Source organism: Ochotona princeps, chromosome 6 (assembly GCF_030435755.1).
Source record: "Ochotona princeps isolate mOchPri1 chromosome 6, mOchPri1.hap1, whole genome shotgun sequence".
Lineage (NCBI taxonomy): Eukaryota > Metazoa > Chordata > Mammalia > Lagomorpha > Ochotonidae > Ochotona > Ochotona princeps.
In genome coordinates, this window is record NC_080837.1 from 7,985,127 (window position 1) to 8,006,509 (window position 21,383).

The window sequence follows — 21,383 nt, forward strand, 5'->3', positions numbered from 1 at the left end:
CTTTATCGTAAATTGAAGATGGAGATGGTTAGTCCCTCCAATTTTATTCTTCTCTTTCAACATTGAGTTGGCTCTTCTGGGTCTTTTGCCTCTTTATGCTTTAAAGTCAGTTTATGGATATTTACAAAATACCTTGATTTTTTGAGTTTTTTTAAATTGAACTACGCTAACTCTATGGGTCAATGGAGGAGAACTGTTACCTTTATATTAGTATTAGAGTATCTTTACACTGTTGTCTTTCTTAACTGGGAACATGGGCTGTCTTCATTTATTTAGCTTCTTTTTGATTTCTTTAATCAGATAGATCTCATATGTAACTTTTTTTTCAACCCCAGTATTTCATTTTGGAGCTTACTGCTGCAAATGGTAGAGTTTTGGATTTCAGATTCCACTTGTTGATTTTATAAACTTAGCAAAGTGGTTGATATATGTGTATTTGTGTTGAATCTAATTTTATTATATTGTTTATCTGTTTTTATAGTAACTTTGTTGATTCTTTTTGGATTTTCTACTTGAACGATCATGTCATATGTGAACAAAAATGTTTATTCCTTCTTTTCTGATCAGCATACCTTTTATTTCTTTTTCTGTTAACTTGGGCTCTCAATGTCACGTTGTTTTATCTTGTTTTACACACTTAAGAAAAGTAGCTGTTGCTTGGTTTCTAATTTAGGTCAGTGTAGACATAGTTGGACAAGAACATGAGTTTTGGAGCCAACTTGCTTGGGTTTGAATCCCAGTTTTACTTCCTACTGATGTGGTGTCTTGGTGCTTCCATGTCCTTTGCTGTGAAATGAAGATAGATGAAGTTCGATAACACAAGCCAAGAACTTTGAACAGTAACCTGAGAAGCATTTTAATTGTTAGCTACACTCATACTTTCTGTTGTTGGCTTTCTTCCAGAATTGAGCATTTTGCCAAAATCTATAGCCAAAAAATTGGCATCAAAAAGGAGGTTCTTTTGAAAACCTTGTGGGGAAATTACTATATCAACATGAAGGCTAAGAAGATTATGAAGGCCGACCAGGTAAGGTGGTGCTTGTTCTTTCTGGCTTTTGCTCACATTCTTGCCCCATCAACACCATTCCTAAAACACCTGTAATAAATGTAGTCCAGCTTCACTTCATGTGGCTGAGTCTCAAGGGAGATTTTTTTCTTTTTTTAAACCATGTATAAGTGGGAAAGGCTTGCAAACCTTATAGAGGAGTATTGTTTACATAGAGAATTGTTAACCCTCTTAGATATAATGAATAAAGAGCTGTTGTTTACTTAATTTTTTAAGAGAACTAAAAATCTTAGAACCTGGACTCTTGAAGATTGCTATTCCACATCACATGTTTTGAACCCTTTGCTGTATTTGGACCACAAATGGTCCTTTCTGTCATGCTAGCCTCCTTGGGGCCTCGTCCCGGTGCCCGTTGCTCAGCATGAGATGCCGGTGGGAGAAGTGGGTACTCCTTGCGGCCCCATGGCTGAGACGTACAGCCTCAGGGGGAGACCTGCTTTGAAGCTTTAGTGAATTTTCCAAGATAAAATTCAGGATATTCTAGGATTGTTCTTTGTGAAAGATGCTCACACATGTAAAGCCGTAGGAAAGATACAGTCCCTGTTAAGTGATACAATTTTAGGTTCTCTCCTTCTTCTGGAATAGATACACACGCTGCTTAGATAACACAGCTGCCTCTTTGCCTAATGTCCTATCATGAACATCTTTGTTTGCCACCGGAAGCTTTTGATAAACAGTGTGTTTAAAAGGAAGTAGGTGTCATTACATGGGAGAGAGCATAGCTGGAGAGTGAACTCTGTTTGAATCATCTCAAAGGCACTGCTGTCATTTTGTGAAGGAGTCCAAGCCAGCTTTTGAGGACTGTCCCTGTCACATTATCTGCACCCTGGTATTACTCAGTTTTATGAGAGTGTCGTTGTTCTGTAATCACTCTTCTACAATTGGACATAGTTTTTCTTTCAGATGTTTTCCTATTGTAAGTAAAGTTAGGATGGCTATCTTTACCCATAAGGTTGTTTTTTTTTTTTTTAAAGATTTATTTTATTTTTTTTTATTACAAAGTCAGATTTACTGAGAGGAGGAGAGATAGAGAGGAAGTGGAGCTGCCGGGATTAGAACCAGCGGCCATATGGGATCAAGGCAAGGACCTTAGCCACTAGGCCACGCTGCCGAGCCCTACCCATAAGGTTTTATGCTGTCATGCTGATCACATGATTGAGCCAGGTGTTGAAACAGAAAGGAGGAGAGACAGAGATCTTTCATCTGTTTGTTCACTCCCCAGATGGCTCCCACAGTGAGGGCTAGATCAGGCTGAGGCCAAGAGCAGGAGCTTAGTGCAGGTCTGCAGGGATGATGGGGACCCAGGGGGACCCTACTACTTTCCCAGGCACCTTAGCAGCAAACTAGATCAGAAACAGAGTAGCTGGGAGGCCAGGATTTCACCAGCCCATTTTTCTCCCTAAATTTACATATCCTTGTGAACATTTTTTCATATGCTTAGCAACATTATGTGTTGTCTTTGGCATGCTTTAGGGCATAGTCCACAGGACAAGCCTGCACATGCAGATTGAGAGTCATTTATTTGATGGTAATGGTGGAGAGCAATGGCTATCGTCCTTCCGGGGGTCTTTTTTTTTTTAAGATGTGTGTATTTTACTTGGAAGAGTTACAGAGAGAAAGAGGTCTTCTATCCCCTGGTTCACTCCCCGGTGACTACAGTGGCTGGAGCTGGACCGATTAGAAGCCAGAAACCTGAAACTTCTTCAGGGTCTCCCTGATCCCACATGGGATCTCCCATGTGGATGCGGGATCCCAAGGCCTAGGACCGTCCTCTGCTGCTTTCCTAGGCCATAAGCAGGGAACTAGATGGGTAGTGGAGCCGCTGGGACAAGAACCAGTGCCCAGGTTGTTGTGGCACCATAGGCATACAATTAGTTTGATGTGCCACTGTGCCAGCCTGGGCCTGTTACTTTTGAAGCCTCTGGTTCCCTAAAGAAGGGAATTATAGGCTACTGATTGGAGATTTATCAGCTGTCTATAACATTCTTATGACTACTTCCGTCATATGTACTCAGAAATATGTGCGTACTCAGAAATATGTAGTCATATTTCTGAGTAGAAATAAGATATCATGGCAATAAAATGTGAAGAGTGAACATGCAGTTGCCATTGTGTGTTAAGGGACTTAAGCGCATCTATCTTTTGTACAGGCCAAAGGGAAGAAGCCTTTGTTTGTACAGTTGATCCTGGAAAACATATGGAGCTTGTATGATGCTGTCTTGAAAAAGTAAGGCCGTTATAGAATTGTTTCTCTTTGGGCATTGTCGTTTGCTCCCTGAGCACGTTGAGATACACTTTAAACAGACAAGAGGAGCAGAGCCCTTCCCAATGAGTTGATTACAGAACCCAGACCCGATTGAAAGGAGTGCGTGGAGGAGGAGGGCCAGAGGTGCTGGGTAAAGGGATGAAAGGGGGAGAGAGGCTGGACCTTTGCTTTCACAGGCTCCGTTCAAAACCAGCATGTGTAGGAGACACAGGCTTGCCATCTAGGATCATGAATGGGTTGCTGGGGAAACAATGCACCTGTTCCAGCAGGAAAGAAAGCTTGCTTTGGTCAGCTTACCTTCTCAGTTGTTCCAGCGGTGCGGATGACTTCCTGCCCAGTCGGCACCCTGGTTGAAGGAGCTGGTTGAATGGTGCTCCCGGCAAGTCTTTAGCAAGGGCTCCTTGGGAAGTGTGGGAGCACAGCTTGAGGAGTGCTCTGCTGCGACAGGATCTTCAGTCCTTTTCAGCATTTTGGGAAAAAAAATAGTACCGTAGGGAAAAATGTGTCCAACAGTGTTGTTTTCTCCCGTGCTCACTCATATCTGTATGCCTTCTTTCCCCCTCCAACCTTGTGCTTACTGTAGAGACAAAGAAAAAATAGATAAAATAGTGACTTCTTTAGGATTAAAAATTGGCGCACGAGAGGCACGACATTCAGATCCCAAAGTCCAGATCAACGCCATCTGCAGCCAGTGGCTTCCCATATCTCACGCTGTTCTCGGTATCCTTTGCCGTGGTGGCCTCTGATGAGACAACAGAGAGCACAGTGTTCAGTACCCGGGAATCCTGTGGGAATAAAAAATCCCTCTCCAAGCACATGTGCAGTGCTTAATTATTGTTCTACCATCAAACTGTCTTCAGTACTTAAAAGCTTACAGTATCAGTTTGATAAAAGTTAATACTAGTTCTAAGAATGTTCTTTTTGTTTTAAGATTATAGTTTTTTTTTTTTAAGGTTTATTTATTTGTATTGGAAAGGCAGATCCGATTTACAGAGAACAGAGAAAGAAAGAAAGATCTTCCATCTGTTCACTCCCCAGATGGCTGTAGTGGCTGGGTGCTGAGCTGATCCAAAGCCAGGAGCTTCTTCCCGGTCTCCCACGCGAGTGCAGGGTCCCAAGGCCTTGGGCCGTCCTCGACTGCTTTCCCAGGCCACAAGCAGGGAGCTGGATGGGAAATGGAGCACCCAGGATGTGAACTAGTGCACATATGGGATACAGGCACTTGATTGTAGAGGATTAACCAATTGAGTGATGGAACTAGCCCCAAGAATGTGCTTTTAAAACGACTTTTAGTTTCATAATCTGTCAAAACGTACAGGGTCACATTTCTACACAAGCAGATAAATTTGTTGTTTGTGTCAGATCACTGTTTCGTTTTAGGGGCACGAATCTCTAATTTGCTGAACCCGCTGGTCTGCTTTTGTCCTGATGTTAAGAGTTCTTGTCAGCTGAATCCTGGCTGCTCTTTAGGGAGCAGAAGAACTCCCTGGAATTGTACTTGAAGATGCATTGCATAAAACAAGATTGCTTCGCAGCATAGGCATTTTCTGTATAGATGCACATTGTTGCCCAAGCATTTTCTAGTGTTTAAAATGTTTCTTGTTTGCTTGAAGAGGCAGAGAGAGATGGAGATCTCGACAGAGAAATCTGATTTCTCCCCCAAATGCCTCTCAGTGGCAGTGGCCGGGACTCTATTACTTGAGCCATCACCTGCTGCCTCCCACGGTGCATGTTACAAGGACGCTGGAAGGGGGAATTAGGACAGGGCCCAGACCCAGGTGGCCCTGGTGACCTGGTGGGCTTTTGAGTGCCTACCCGAATGCCTGTCCGTTACTTGGCATGTGTACACTGAACCATCGTTTTGGTGGCGGGCTGCAGTTCAAGGTTTTGAGTCCTTAACATCAGACATCAGCTATGGTGTGTCAGAAGCTTCCTAGTCCTCTTGACATCTCGGCCGAGAGAGTGGAGAAGCTGATGTGTGCTGGGTCACAGACCTTTGAGTCTCTGCCGCCGGAAACGCAAGCCCTGAAAGCAGGTGAGGTGTGCACGCACACATCGGGGTTCAGCGTTGATATCCCCAACGCTGCATACAGTTTGATTGTAGCTGCATCCATTTTGCCCAGCCACTGGGGTGGGAGCTCCAAGGCTCTGCGTGTCCTTCCCACTGCCCTGTTCTCACTTCATGACCGTGTCCTATTTCCCCCCTGAACCACAGCGTCCCCACCAGGACTGTGTCCTTGAGAGCGTGGCACAGTGTTACAGGGGCTGTGCTGCACACAGAAGCCTGGGCACTCTCACTGGCAGGGGAGCTCCCCTTCTGGGTTCTAGGCTCCGCAAAACTCACCTGCTTGTATTTGCATTGTCTGGTTTTATTCCTCCTACTCTCATGAAATAATTTGCAGCACTTGGCCCCCCAAAACCACTTTCCTGCTGTTCTCAGACTCACTGTAGTACACTTTATAATTGTGGCAGCTCTTAATCCTTATTTGACTGGGAGTGTGCCAGGTGGTCACTCCCTAACTCCTAGGAAAACTCACTTCTCAGACAGGCTTCCACCTGCTTCCTCTCTTCTCCCTGTCTGCTTATTCTGTCTCTTCTTCCGTTTCCTCCCTTTATCCCTGCTTCTGCCTTCAGCCTGTCCCAGGGCAGGCTCAGCCCTTGGCCCTCCTTTTTCCGATGACCTGCAGGCCCCTGTCAAGTCTTCTCCAATCTCAAGGCTTTTGAATGACAACTGTGGCCTCCCAGTTCCCACATCTGTGTCTCTAGACCTCACCTGATTTCTGAACTCCACACTCCGTCTGGTGTGCGTCTCTCCACGCAGCTGTCCCCAAAGACTTCTCCCTGACGGAGCCTCTGCTCACATCCCTAACGTGCTGCTGTCATCCCTGTTGGAGCTGCCTCCATGCATTGATTTGCTCGGTTCAGGGACCTTGGAGTCATTTGTGGCTGTTGTTCATCTCCTGTCCCTGCACCCGGTTCATCTACTAGCTCTGTTTATTCTTTGAAATACCTTCCTAATTCGCCTATTTCCCAGCATTCCCTGTCTTGCTGTCTGGCCTGACTAGCCAGCGTCTCCCGCCTGGGTGTTGTAAGTGTCCCCACTGGTGTCCCTGCCAACACTTCATTTCCCTTTTGTATCTTCCCACCCCTGCGGCCAGAGGATACTTTTGTAATTCAGTCAGGGCGTTTCTCTTCGTTCCTCCAGACCTTTCAGAGGCGTCCTGGGATTACTAACCAGTGAGTGTAAGCCTCCAGTACATGTTAAGCAAAATATCGACGTGTTGATGTGAAATTATGGCAGCAAATTGTGAATATGAGACACAGGAGAATTAACTTTTTGTAATACAGAATCTTTTTTAAAATAGTTTTTTTTTTTTTCTTTTTTTTTTTAATTAGAAAGGTTTACAGAGAGGAGGAGAAACAGAGAGGAAGATCTTCCATCTATTGATTCACTCTCCAAGCAGTTGCAAAGGCCGGAGCTGAGCCCATCCGAAGTCAGGAGCCCAGGGCCTGCTCCGGGTCTCCCACATGGGTGCTTTTAGGCTGTCCTCGACTGCTTTCCCAGGCCACAGGCAGGGAGCTGGATGGGAAGTGGAACTGCCAGGACTAGGACCGGCCCCCATATGGGATCCTGGCACTTTCAAAGTGAGGACTTTAGCTGCTAGGCTACCGTGCTGGGCCCTTTAAAATAGTTTTGATGAATAGGCTGTGCTTGTTCCTATATGTCGGGTCCGGCATAGTATTTTATCACCTGTGTACAGCATGCATGGTTAAATCAGGCAACTTGCTTTTCCATTTTCTTATTTTTCTATAGTACTTAATTCATTTCTGAGAACTTTTATTACTATCAGGATACAGTATTTTTCGCTTTTATTAATCTGAAATTTTTGTTATGTGGGATTAGAAAAGCTGTTGGTTTTTATTAACAAACCACTTGGTTAACTGTTGGCCTTTGGTAACTCCTTACTTCTGCCCCTTCACTGGATAGCAGTGCTTATCCTGAGTGGTTAACCCCGATCCATAGCTGTACTTCTGGTGCAGGAGCCCCTGTCCCCCTCCCTGTCCCCCCTGTGCCCTCCCATCCCCCTGTCCTTTCCCATCCCCCACTCCACACCCCCCCCCCCGTCCCCTCCCGTCCTCCCATCCCCCGTCCCCCGTCGTCCTCTCCCATCCCCTGCCCCATCCCCCCATCCCCCACCCCATTCCCCATCCCCTCCTGTCCCCCTCTCCCCCGCCTCATCCCCCCCTCCAGTCCTCTCCCATCCCCCATCCCCTGCCCCATCCCCTGTCCCCCGGCCCATCACCCCTATCCCCTTCCCCGTCGTCCCCCCCCCCACCCCCCGTCCTGTCAGTTTTGTTCTGGCTCCTTGTTTCTGATAACTCTGCTTTCTCTGGACTCTGCCTTTCTTTCCTAGCAATTTTATGCTTTTCCAATTGGACCTTTTATCATAACTTTTTAAAAAAAGATTTATCAGGTTTTTTTTTTTATTTAAACTAGAAAGTCAGATTTACAGAGAGAAGAGACAGAAAGATCTTTTGGCCACTAATTCACTCCCCAAATGGCTGCAATGGCTGGAGCTGAATTGATCCAAAGTCAGGATCCAAGAGCTTCTTCTGGATCTTCCACACGGGTTCAGGGTTCCATCCTCAACTGTTAGCCCAGGCCATAAACAAGAACTTGGATGGGAAGCGGGGCATCCGGGACACGAATCAGCATCCATATGGGATCCTATCACATGAAAGATGAGGACTTTAGCCACTTGGCTACCGCGCTGGGCCCTTACGTTAAATCCCTTTAACGGAGTTAGCTATTGGGGTTTGGGATTGCTGTTTACTCTTGGCTGCAGTGCAGTTCAGTAAAATCATTTCTTCGTTAAAAAAAATGTGTAAACTTCTAATGTACTGAGATGATGCTATTTATCAGAATTGCTTTCCAGAAATATGTTTTGTTTTATTTTGTTGTGTTTTAAGACCGAAAGCAGTGGTGACATTTTAAATTCCTGTTCGTTCAGCTTTTATGCAGTGTGGAAGTGAGGACAATGCTCCGGTGATTATCTTTGTTTCCAAAATGTTTGCAGTTGATGCTAAGGCCCTGCCGCAGAACAAACCAAGGTAAGGCGAGGGGAGCTGGGGGCTGGCCGTCGGGGATGGTGGCGTGGTGGTCGACTTGTGGTGGGGAGGCATGGGCAATGCCTTTCCTCTTGGTCCCACAGTTGCCATCGAGCCACCCTGAGGGGTTGTGCATGTCACATGACACCTTTGTTAAGAGAAAATTGTTGGAGTCAGCTCCGGGGTGTTGATCTGAGCTGAGGTTAATCTGAAGAAGAGTTGTAACGGTAGTCATCCCAGCAGTCAACGTTCATGGAATGGGCACGCGTGTGCTAGACTAAACCTCTCTCCCCCCAGGAGATGGTGTGTGTGTGTGTGTGTGTGTGTGTGTGAGAGAGAGAGAGAGAGAGAGAGAGAGAGAGAGAGACAGACAGTGTTGAAGATCACTGGCTTGTGAAATAAACCTGGCCCATCTTAGCGGATTTCTGACCCAGCATGATCTGACACTCAGATCACTTTCCAACTGGATGATTTTTTTTCTCTGTTTTTCTGGTATTCCGCATTGTTTCCTAAACTAATCCAGATCTTTAATTGTGCATCCCTTCTTCTTGGAAAGTTTTTTTTTTTTCCTTCCGATGATGATTGGACATTGAAAGCTTCAATAATTTTTTGTCTTGAGGTTCAGTGAAAAAAGGCGTAAGTGAAAAATGACTGAACTAATATGTGAGTGAAGGAATGTATAGGTCAGTGAGTTAGGGGACGATTGCATGAGGGAATGAGTAGTTGAATGTGGAATCGTGTGTCTGGACTTCTCCCAGATGATGTTTCAGTGCTGTGTGTAGCAGAGGCTTATTAATGTTTTAAGAGATTAGATGGTTTTCAGGACTGGAAGTATTTTAAAGATTCTAGTAGAATCCTATGAAGTATTACAGAATTTGGAGATTTGATTCTTGGGATCCCGATGTATATGCTTGGATCATTATAATTCCCACATACCTGTCCTTTATTTTCTTGCTGAAGAATGGGAATATTGCATTACATACTGTGGCATTTTGTGTAGCATTTTTCTTCAAGATGTACTATTGATTTTCCTAGTTTTAGTATATTTTTGGTAGTACAATTAACTATTCCATTGGGTTGTTTTTTGATTTTATTTTGCTCCTTCATTTAACCAGTTTCAGGCTTAGTGGTTGCTCTGTGATAATATAGTTTTCAAGTATAATACAGTCAGGTAATCCTCAGTATCTTGGTTATATTCATTTCCTGGCTGATAATATTTTTAATACAAATTTTGATCCTTCTTTAGAATTGGGAGAGAGAGACCACTTGGAGTTAATTTGATGCCATTCTTATGTCTCCTGTTTGAATTTATCGCAGTGAGAACGGCAGAGTAGCATTTTCCTTTCGGATTGGCTAAAGGAAGATGGGGAAAGGGTCCCGATGAAAGCTTCAAGATTGTTCCTTTGCTTAATGTAAAGACTGTCCATTTTTGTTGTAAAAGGGTTGTGTAGAGTAGGGGAATCAGTCTTTCTTAGGTGTTCCTGTATTCTGGCCCATTTTCCATGTGTTCCTGTGTCCTACTGGCCTATTCCCCGTATGTTCCCATGTTCTCCTGGCCTATTATTTCATGTGTCCCCATGTTCTACTCCCCTTTTCCCCATATGTTCCTGTGTTCTCCTGGCCTGGTTCACGCTGAGAGTAACACTCAGGGGTGGCTGCAGTTTATTATCCTGTACTACCCGTTCGTCTCACCACGGATTGTGCCACCACATTCACAAGTTCTGCCATGGGAAGATTTCATGTTGCACTCTGACTTGTGAGATAGCAGGGGAGCTTAGAATGAAACAAGCCATGGGCTGGTATCCAACCGAGCTGCCTGCCCCTTTATCTAACAGGGACCTTTGCATTTGCCATTCCAGACCCGAGTTTATCTGGCCGGGTTATTGAAACATCACCTGGTGCCTGGAAGTGGCGTTGTGTCACGGGGGGTTTCCAGGCCGTCCCCTGCTCCTCTACCCTAGGCTGTGCTTCTTTTGCAAATCAACTTGTAATACATGACACTGGTCTTCAAATAGATGCCACTGTTTTATTTCTTTGTTTGATTGCCTGCTTCGCATCATCTCAGCGACCTGGGGGTGTGCTTAGCTGTGCTGCCAGCGGCAGCCGGCCCCTCCAGCAGCCCTCTCTCCCTGACACTGCCCTGCCCCCACGAGCTTCAGGGGCCAGTGCGTGACCATTCTCCAGGAACCTCTGTCGGCATGCTTTTGAATTCCTCCCTCATCCTTTCTTCCAAATTCATCTCCCAACCTGACATTATTCTTTAATTTTTTTTTTTTTAATTGGAAAGACACAGAGAAAGACAAAGATGTATTCCATTTGGTGGTTTGTTTTCCAAATTCCTGGGGCAAGTAGTTGTGCGGCAGGCCAAAACCAGGAGTCAGGAAGTCTGTGGTGGGGCACATGGGTGACAGCACCCAAGTATGTGAGCAGACACCTGCTGTCTCCCGTGTGGTGCCTTAATGAGAAAGTGGCTTGGAAACAGAGGCAGAACTTGAACTGGGGTATGCCAGTATCGGATGTGGGCGTACCGAGCGGCTGCTTACGCCGTACCATATCCCCTCCCTCAGCTTGGCGTCTGAATCTCTGGGTAATGCTCTTCCTGTCTTCTGCATTTCTGGCATTTAATGACTAGTGTCCCTTCGGGAAGTATCATCCCTGGTTAAGTTGGAACCTAAATGGCATATAGCCTCTATTTTCTTGTAAATAAATTCTTCTTTCTTCTTACTAACTCCTGGATACCCAGTGGATATCTCACATACTTTTTTTTTAAGATTTGTTTATTTTTATTGGAAAGTCAGATATATAGAGAGGAGGAGAGAGAGAGAGGAAGATCTTCCATCTGCTGGCTCACTCCCCAAGTGACCGCAGTGGCTGGAGCTGAGCCAATCCGAAGCCAGGCTCTTCTGGATCTCCCACATGGGTGCAGGGTCCCAAGACTTTGGGCCATCCTCGACTGCTTTCCCAGGCCACAAAGCAGGGAGCTGGATGGGAAGTGGGGCTGCCGGGATTAGAACCAGTTACCATGTGGGATCCCAGCACATGCAAGACGAGCACTTTAGCCGCTAGGCCACCGTGGCGGGCCCTATCTCACATACATTCTTGCTGATTTCCCTTCTGTTTGCCTTGTGGCCACCACTACCACCCTCCGTGCCCAGGTGTTAACTGGGTGGGTAAATCCTCAGATGGGCAGCAGGCATCTGTACCTAGGACACTGACCTGGTGACTATAAATGCCAGTTTATCTCGGATCATGTCAGAACTTGGGCAGAAGAGGATGTGATAGATGAGGTGAATAGGTGGGCTTTTCTTCTAAGCAAGACTAAAATGCAGTCACATTTGGTTAAGATGATGAGTTGATCATTTTAATTCTTTATGAATGAAGACATAGCTTGATGATGATGAAGAGAGTTTGGAGCCAGATAAATGTATTTTTGAATTATGACCCCTTCCCTTAATCTATGCATGACTTCGAGTCAGGTTACTTCAGTCTTCCAGGTTTCCATTTTTTCATGCGAAACAGGAGGGTTAAATCTGCTTGATTTAATTGTTGCGATGAAAGTGTTCTGTTACATGTGCAGAGTGGTTAAGCCATGGGCTGGATCACGGTGGGAAGCCCGCCGGAGGGCTTACTCTCTCCCCAGCTGCTAGCAGGTTCCTCTGTGTTTCTTCCTCATTATTTTAATGTCTTCGTGTTTGAGGCTTACATTTTACCACATAGAGGTCCAGTAACACATGTTTCCCGATAGTCTGGAATCCAGGGATGTTGCACAGGGCTTGGAAGGAGGCGCTGCTGGAGTGTTGGCCCTGGGGAAGGATAGAAGAGGAAGAGCAAGAGGGCAAAGGACTGGTGGGAAGTGGCGAGGAGGAAACAGAGGACAGAACAGCGACCATGCAGCCAATTGGGAGACAACAGAGTTCGTCCTGTGTTCGCTTTACTTTTCCTTGTTTATTTATTTTTAAAGATTTTTAAGAATATAGTTGAAAGGCAGAGTTAGAGAAAGAGAGAGCCTTTCCATCCATTGGTTCACTTCCCAAATGGCTGCATTGACCAGGGCTGGGTCAGGCCAAAGCCTGGAACTTCATCTAAGAGTCCCACATGGATGACTGGACCCCAAGCCCTTGGTCCACCTTCCCTAGCTTTTCCTTTCACATAAGCAGTGAGCTGTATTGGAAATGGAACAGCCAGGACTCTCACCAGTCCCACTGTGGGATGCCCATGTTGCAGGTGGAGGCTTAGCTGGTGTACAAGGGCGGCCCCTCTTGTATTTGAGAGGCCGGCTCACCTGAGCAACCCCAGGAGGAGGAGTCTGTTTCTTGTGATGCAGGCTCCTCCATTGGCAGCAATTTTGTTTGCCTAATGCCACAGCCCTCACTCAACCAGTCTCAAGGATTGATTGGCACAGTCCTGTTCCCTGTAGGGCCAGTTCATTCCTGCTGAGGAGTAGATACCAGGGAAGGCAGAATTAGTGCCCAGTTCTGGTTGGAAGTCTTGTTTAGCAGGTGAGGGTCCACAGGGGACACTCGGGGATTCATGCAGCCACTTTCCAGGCTAGCTCATGCAAAGTAAAATGTCAGAAGGGTTTTGGGGGTCGTGACAGCAGGAGCTCAAAGAGTATATGACCCTGTACAAGACCTGCAGGATGGCTGTGTGCGTGACCACTAGTGTGCGCAACAGAGCAGGGGCAGGTGGCACAATGGGAATGCCAGGTGAGGCTGCCAGGCAGTGCTGAGGCAGACAGGAGTGACGGGAGTGACAGGAGTGACGACGCGGGGATCAGGACATTCAAGGGGAGGGAAGCGCCGAGTGTCAGACCCAGGTTGAATTGAGAAGCTTCTAAAGTGGGGCCAGAGTAGAGTTGGGTGTATTGATGCCTTGTTCCACTGTGTGGGGTAGAGGTTCTGAAATTGTACGGCTGTGAAGGCAGGGCTTGGTGTAGCTCTCACGTGAAGACTGAGCATGGCGGGGTGTGCACATGGAGCCCGGCTTTGGGAAGGAGCCCCCTCCTGGCAGTTGGTCTCCCTGGCTGAGCCTTGCCTTCTAAACACCAGCTACCAAGCAGAATGCCCATTTTTATTCCACTTGGTGCCCCTCTGCCATAAAGACCTTTGCATTTTGCAGGGCCTTCCCTGTGGCCTGCAGCTGTTGGGGAGCAGCAGCCTGGTGACCTCCACCCCCACCCCTCTGCTCTTGCACGGACTGGCTCCCAGCGCATGTCCGCACATCCCACGCTGCCTCTTCTGGTCTGGTGTTTCTTGGACCTGACACAGCAGTTGGTGATTTCCCTTTGACCATTGAGTCCTGCTGAATCGCCTGCCAGTCTTTGGCCTGACCCTCAGTCCTTGACATGAGCCCCGTTTTCCATGAAGATCGGGTTTCCAACTTGGGGAGTAAACCTCAGTGCTTCACTGCGTGCTGGGGTTTGTTTCCCTGTTGGGGCATGGGTTGGTGGAGCTGGGGGTTGGGGAGGTGGTGGCAGCGTGCTGAGCCTGGACCTGCTTTCGTTTCCTTCCATCTCCTGCCTCTGTGCCGCTTCCCTGAGGAAGGTGGACGCTGCAGGTGCCTCGCTGTTGGGCTCAGCCTCCCTTGCCAACATGGGCAACAGTTCTTCAGCTCAGAGTGGCTGGGCACCCAGCACAGCAGAGCGCACTTGCCAGACCCTTCCTGCTCATGCTGTCGTGAAGGAGAGGGCCTGGAGAAGCCTTCCACCTGGTTGGCAGGTGGGGCCGATCACTTCTTCCAGCCACATCGCTGTTTGCTGTTGGCCACATGAGCCGTCTGGAGAAAGTGGATGTTAGCAGACGGTAACATGTTTGCAATATCCCGTAGGCCACTTACCCAAGAAGAAATCGCTCAGAGACGTGAGCGCGCGAGACGAAGACATGCAGAGAAGCTTGCAGCGGCCCAGGGCCAGGTGAACTCGGAGCCCAAGCAAGATGAGGGTGTCCCCGACAGTGACACAAGCCCAAGGACAGAGGAGCCAGAAGGTGCGGCTTTCCTCGACAGCTTTGGGAGCCGAATGTTTCATTCTGCTGCAGTTAGCTATAGTTCATAGTTGTTAGTATTAACGCTTTTGCCATCTTTGCTGTCCTGTTACTTAAACTGGGCCAAACCTACTGTATTGGCTGACCGTTGTGTTTCAGGCATTTCCTCATTTGAAGAGAGCATTCTCTAGATACTTTCCTTTGTTTTTGGCAGGTGATGAGCAGCAGGCGGAAAGCTTGACCCCTACGCCAGGGCCCCAGGAGGAAAATAACCAAGAGTGTTTCATTGCATTTGCACGAGTGTTCAGTGGCGTAGCTCGAAGAGGAAAGAAAATGTTTGTCCTGGGGCCTAAATACAGTCCTATTGAGTTTTTGCGACGGGTAAGAATTGGAAGTAATGCATGAGTGTCTTGCTTCTAGGGCCCTGGAAGCTTGGCAGCCTGGCTGGGATTGATGATGGCCCTGTTGGTAAATGATAGGAAGGCACATTCGCTCAAACTCCTTTCAATGGGCCAGGCTCCTGACTTCAGATCAGCTCAGCTCTGGCTGTTGCAGCCACTTGGGTAATGAATCATTGAGCAGAAGATCTTCCTCTCTGTCTTTACTCCTATCTATATACCTGACTTTCTAATAAAAATAAACAAATCTTTTTAAAAAATGCATTCAACGGGCCCGGCGGCGTGGCCTAGCGGCTAAAATCCTCGCCTTGAAAGCCCCGGGATCCCATATGGGCGCTGGTTCTAATCCCAGCAGCTCCACTTTCCATCCAGCTCCCTGCTTGTGGCCTGGGAAAGCAGTCGAGGACGGCCCAAAGCTTTGGGACCCTGCACCCACGTGGGAGACCCGGAAGAGGTTCCTGGTCCCGGCATCGGATTGGCGCGTACCAGCCCGTTGCCTGGACCTTCTTCCTGATCTCCCATGCAGGTGCAGGATCCCAAGGCTTTGGGCCATTCTAGACTGCTTTCCCAGGCCACAAGCAGGGTGCTGGATGGGAAGTGGGGTGCAGGGACACGAACCAGTGCCCATATGGGATCCCAGCATGTGCAAGGCGAGGACTTTAGCTGCTAGGCTACCGCTCTGGGCTCTCACTGAATATATTCTTTTTTTTTTCTTTTTATTGTATTGTTGTTGACAATCTTTACATAGTTAATTACAGTTAAAGGAAAAAGAAGAAAAGAAAAAAAGAAAGAAAAAAAAAAAGGTTCATGGGGATAGGAAAGTGGGTAATGCTATTATGTCCATATTGTTTCCATCATGTATCTGAGGTGAAGGGGGATATTGAGGGAGAAGCCCCACCCGGTTTCCCGCCCACCCCAAGTCCCGGATGTGGGGCATGCTCTGAGATATGTGCTCAAGTGGTGTTAATAGTTCTGCAGTTATGAATCGCTGCCATAATCGATGAGGTCGTCCACTGATTGATATGGTCCATCATAAAGTCTCCGTTTGCCCCATAATTTGCTGCCAACATATAGCTGAGATGAATATATTATTAAACCTAGCTTCTCTTTCTGCACCTTCTGGAACTCCCCTAACTCTTGTATTTGACCTTTTAATAATGTCCCTTAATTCTTGAATATTTTTCGTAGTTTGACTCAATTCCTTTTCCAGCTTTTTGATTGTTTCCCCATCGTGGCAAGAAATATCTCCCAATTCTGAATTTCTTCTGCCTCATTCATTTAATTATGGTGACTTTCCACTGAAGTTTTAATTTTCTCCGTTGTGTCCTTCATGTCTAACAATCTGGCCTAATTTTGTTTCAGTGTTATTTCCTGTGTGGCATTATTCCTTAAATTCCCACATGTGCTTCTCTTTGATAAGAAGCTTTAAAACAAGTGTTTTGAATTCTTTATCTTCCATTTTCTCGATGTCTTCCTCAGTTTACTCTGAGGTTGGCAAAGGCTTGTGCTCCTTTGCAGGGGAGTCTTCAGTGATATTCACTGTGCGTCTGTCTCTTCTTTTGCTCTTGGTCATCGTGATTCTGGTTAGCAGATTCTTCTCTGTGGGGCAGATTTCTAAGCTGTGTCACCCACAAGTCACAGTTCAGTTTTACTGGTTGAATTTCATATCCAGTTCTTTGTTTGCAGTCATTTGTGCCACTCCGTCCAGCAAGATCCAGGTCTGGGTTCTTATGTTAGACTTCCACCATGGTCTCCGTAGCCCCAGCTCCTGGTTCACCAGTCTCCACCTCCTGTGAAACCATGCCGTGGCTGCACTGTTGTCTGTACAACCTTTCTCCCACTTCCAGTTCGAGCAGTTCCTAGGATTAGGAAAACACCAGGTGCCTAACTGGTTTATTGGTGGTGCTGATCTTGCTGGAACCTGCTGGCCATTAGGTTTGAGGGCTACCCAGATGGATGCCGAAGTCAGTGTTATTTTCCCTGTGGGACCAGTGCAGTACACTGAGCTGGAAGTGTGTTTGCTCCCAGCGCAGCACATGCGCAGTTCACTGTTGTCCCTCCAGGCTCATCACCTTTGCCACACTACAAAATGGCGCCTGATATGGCACTGGTGGAGTTCTAGATCTGCTGGCAGTCAGGTCTGGAAGCTCAGCTTAGTGCGTGTGCAGTTGTATCCCACAGCCTTTGCCTCTCTACACAAAATAGCACCTGATGTGACTCTGGTGGGGGTCTGTGCTGTGAAATCCACCCCATTTCTGCATCACTTGTTTGGAGTATACTGCTCAGTCTCTGTTCCTGGTCGACTCAAACAAACCATCAGAACAGGCACTTCTTTGCCTGGGTTCACTTCCTGAGCTCCTGGTGAACTCCCCTTCCCACCTGGCTGCTGCTGGAGCTCTGGACGGTGGTGGAGCTTGGATTGCCACTCACTGACTGCCACTGGGTTATCTGGTCACTGTAACACCACACTGTTGTTTCCACTCCTTTCCTGTGCCCCTCCGTCTCCTGGTGCCCCTCTGCTATCAGCCTGTCCTCTCCTGTTTCCTGGAATGTGACTCTGCTTCACCCTTGCTGATGTTTCTCTGTTTAACTGTCCTTATGCTGTTCCACCATCTTGATTCCAGTGCTTGTATTTTAAATGTTTTCCTGAACTGTCTTTGGAGCTAACCCTGCAAAACTGTTACTGCATCAGGACGTGGACATATATTGCCTGTCCCATGTGTTTCAAGGCCATTGTTTGTGTGAAGTGTCCAGGCGTGCCTCAACTCAGGAACAGTGCTTTCCCTTTTCTGAGCCTATGGAAATGCCGTCACCCGCTACATGCTTTGCAGCCGCTCTGTGCCGGTGACGCTCGTTTTCCTTGTGGATGTTGCATGTGTGCCTGACCTGTGAGAGCACCAGTGCAGCACTTTGGGCCTGCGGGTACCAAAGTTGGTCAGGACTCCTTCTGCATGCCTGCATGTTTCTAGGGAGTATATTCCTCAAGACTTCCCACAACTCAACACTTGAACCATTTGAGACGGCATTTCCATCAGAATAAATGTGATGTAGGGCTATTAATACACTTGTTCTGTTTGTGTTTTGTTTTCTCATCATTGATCCCAACATTTCACATCAGGCCCTTTCCTAGAGTAACAGCTTGGCATATCACAGCCCTTGTTTGACGTGTCTCACGGCATTTGTGTAACAGCTGGTACTCGTCCAAGGTTTCACATGTGTCCTGGCATTAACACCAGTCCATGTTGAATGCTGGACAAACATTATAATTAGGTTTGAGTCATTTTAAATCAGGACAACAGTAATAAACATTGAAATAATACACAATTACTCACCAGGACTGGTGATGACACAGTGCATATAAATACCAAGATGGAGATTGGGGGATCAGACAAAATGGTGCTACCAAGTCACACAGAAATTATGTCACTTATCCATTGGTTATAGAAACAAAGTGGGAATCTGGTTCATTTTTGGAGACTTTAGTATTTCAAATTTTATTCCTGGAGGGTGATTTCCCTTGTCTCGTGCCATTTTAAATCTGTGTGTTTCAGTTTGACATGTAGAGTGGCGATCTCAGGCCCTCCTAAGGTGGTTCCTCTCTCTTCTCTCTGCCAGGTGCCCTCAGGCTTCTCTGCTCCCGCCGAGGACCTGCCCCCTGTGCCCCACCTGGCCTGCTGTACTCTGGACAAGCTGTATCTGCTGATGGGCAGGGAACTGGAAGACCTGGAGGAAGTGCCTCCAGGAAATGTGCTCGGTAGGGTGATGCTGGGGTCTGGATTTACTTGTGCTGCTGCCTACAGCAGAGGGCTCCATGAGCTTTGTGACGGGATCCGCTTTGATCTCGTCTTTGCTTTGATGGTTTTGTTCCGTTATCTTTACTCAGTGCATTTGAGTAGCATGTGGATCAGTTAGTTGCCATGAATGATAATAGCTAATTTTGAAATGTATTACTTACAGTAATCTGTGAATGCTTTATCCTAAGTTTGGGGTTCCATCTTGAGAGAGCAAAGGGGATCTAGAAAGTTGACCTAAATGACTTAGACAGTACTCAATATAGACTTTTGATTCTGTCGGAAACTCTTCTGTTTTAACACATTGTCGTTTTCCCTGTATTTTGTGTATTTTACATACTGCTTTACTAAGAAAAGTTGATTGTTAGTTTGCATATAGATAATGTTCTTCATCACCATAGTATTTATTACTTGCTAAGCTTCTGCCCTGCATTTGTGGAGCTCACTTTTTGAGGTCCCTGTTTTAACTGTAAAGAGTTAGATTGAAGAATTTCTCTGGAGTCATCAATAGAAACCAATGTGTACTGTTAAATATTTTATCCCACTGTTGTCTTACTGGCATCTATGGACTGTCCGCCTAAGATGAAAAGCTTTGAGAGACCAAAGAAAGAGGCAGCTTGTAATGTATTAGGGACTCAAGGTGGAAGTTTGTTTTGGGTTGCTGCAAGAATGAAGGGTCCCTGTACCCCAAGACTGGGGAGAAGTAAATGCTAAAGCCAAACAGCCTATTCAGAAGGAATCTGCCCTTTCTCAAGTATCAGAGAAGAGATGTCTCACGTTGCCTGCTCCCTGCACAAAAGGCTCAGTAGACCATCTACCCTGTAGGGTTTAGGGCAACTGTCAGGATCGCCTAAATAAAATGCCAGGTGGTGGTTAGGAGCAAGGTGAATGCGGTCAGGTCAGGCTGTGCTATGGAGAGCTGCTTGTTGGGTGATTCCTTGGTCTATGGTAAATTTAGTAAACAATTTCCCCTCACCCCAGCTCTCACCTGCCAGCAGCCAACAATTAAAATAAAGATGAATACAGGACAGTGAGGTATATGTTGTTTCTTCTAGAAGCAAAAGAACATTAGCTTCTAAATGTTTCTGTGTGGCAGCTGGCAGAGCCACTTCTGCTGAGATGGGAATGTGTGCCCCCCTTCGGCTCCCTAACCTCAGGCTAGCTAACACCTCGAGGTCCAACCACAGACAGGAGGCCGCCGGAAACTCACACAGGTTGTTGTCTCCAACAGGCAGATCAGGCCTCATCTGGAGACTTCACAAAAGCCCTCATTCGGCAGAGGGCCTTGACTTTGATCGGAGTGTCCTGGAGGAGGTCTGCCAGCAATGATTCTACAATAAACAGCTTGAGCCTCTATAGGAACGCCAAAGAGCTATGGACTGAAGCTGGGTGCTGGGTATTTCCTCTGCTCCCAGGGTCCTTTTGGGCAAAATTAGCTGGTGTAGCTCATCAAATATCAAATACTAAGCTTCCAGAGAGGTGGAAAACTATTTGTAACATGGATCAGAAACTAGAAATTCTGCTTATTTCATGAACAAAAAAAAGATTAAGAAAGAAAAGGAAAAAAATGAATCTCTACAGAGGAGGGTGAAGATTACTTCAACAGATTTCTTCAGTTAAAGTCCACAAAAGCCAGAAAACAGTGGCTATTTTGGGCCAATAACTTAGACTTTTTGTCTACAAAATAAGAATTTCATAGTTATTATGCCTTACCTTCTCAGGCAGCTTTGAGTCGTTCACTGAAAATACAGAACACATGTTAGCAGTAGTGACCACTTCATACAGCACTGTTTAATAAAAGCAGCTTTTTCAAGCTAGGAGTAGATGGAGACAGGACAGCAGCGGGGCCAGGGCGTCTGGGGCGGTGGGAGAGCGCCAGCTGGCAGCCACAGGTGCCAAGTGCCTGCTGGGCAGCAGGCCAGCTGTATCAGCACAGGTTCTTCTTTGCAGCAGGATTGACTGCTTGGGTGGGTCTGAAATGGAAAGAGTCCCGTGATTGCATTTTGCCCCAGTTACTGTTCCTGCATCGTAAGTCGATGGCTTTAGATGAAGATGGTGTTTATTTCTTTACGCATCTGAAGTTACTGATATGGCTTGATGAGGACCAACCCTCTGTGCACCATGTGATGTCTAGGGCTGTCAGTCACCGTTCTGGAGGTGGTGCTGGCTGTAGGCTGGGACCGGGACCAAGTGTGGGCCTGAGGTCTTTTGCAGGTGGCTGCGTGGTGCTCATGGCACAGTGGTGGGGAGAGGCAGGTGGAAGCTGGATCACCTTTGATTTTTTTAGCCTCCAAGGCCTGCAGCCTGCCTGCTGACACACTGGTTTTGTTAGAAGTGAGTCATTAAGAATTACCACATTTGGGGGCCCGGCATAATAGCGTAGTGGCTAAATCATCACCTTGCATATGCCAGGATCCTGTATGGACGCTGGTTCATGTCCCAACTGCTCCACTTCCCATCCAGCTCCCTGCTTGTGGCCTGGGAAAGCAGTGGAGGACGGCCCGAAGCCTTGGGACCCTGCACCCGCATGGGAGACCTGGAGGAGGCTCCTGGCTCCTGGCTTTGCATCAGCTCAGCTCGGGCCTTTATTGCCACCTGGAGAGTGAACCAGCGGTCCCATGAGCCTTTCTCGCTGTTTTCCTCGTTGTAGATCTGCCTTTCCAGTAAATGTAAGAAACCTTTAAAAAATAAAAATAAAAGAAAGAATGCCCATATTCAGAGCACGAGAGCTGATTCCTGTATTTGATGGGAAGCTTGAATTTCCAGACCGGT

At 46.9% G+C, this 21,383-nt stretch overlaps 1 protein-coding gene across 2 annotated transcripts in view; it reads left to right on the top strand.

Moving 5' to 3' along the window:
• EFL1 (elongation factor like GTPase 1) overlaps positions 1-21,383 on the top strand; it is a 118,851-nt gene that overhangs the window by 27,554 nt on the left and 69,914 nt on the right. For both annotated transcript variants that reach the window (XM_058665541.1, XM_058665540.1), the window contains exons 8-15: positions 904-1,027; positions 3,217-3,293; positions 3,916-4,052; positions 5,245-5,367; positions 8,345-8,444; positions 14,268-14,425; positions 14,637-14,803; positions 18,436-18,574. In XM_058665541.1, the coding sequence (XP_058521524.1) occupies positions 904-1,027; positions 3,217-3,293; positions 3,916-4,052; positions 5,245-5,367; positions 8,345-8,444; positions 14,268-14,425; positions 14,637-14,803; positions 18,436-18,574 (1,025 nt within the window). The remainder of the gene's footprint in view (positions 1-903; positions 1,028-3,216; positions 3,294-3,915; positions 4,053-5,244; positions 5,368-8,344; positions 8,445-14,267; positions 14,426-14,636; positions 14,804-18,435; positions 18,575-21,383) is intronic.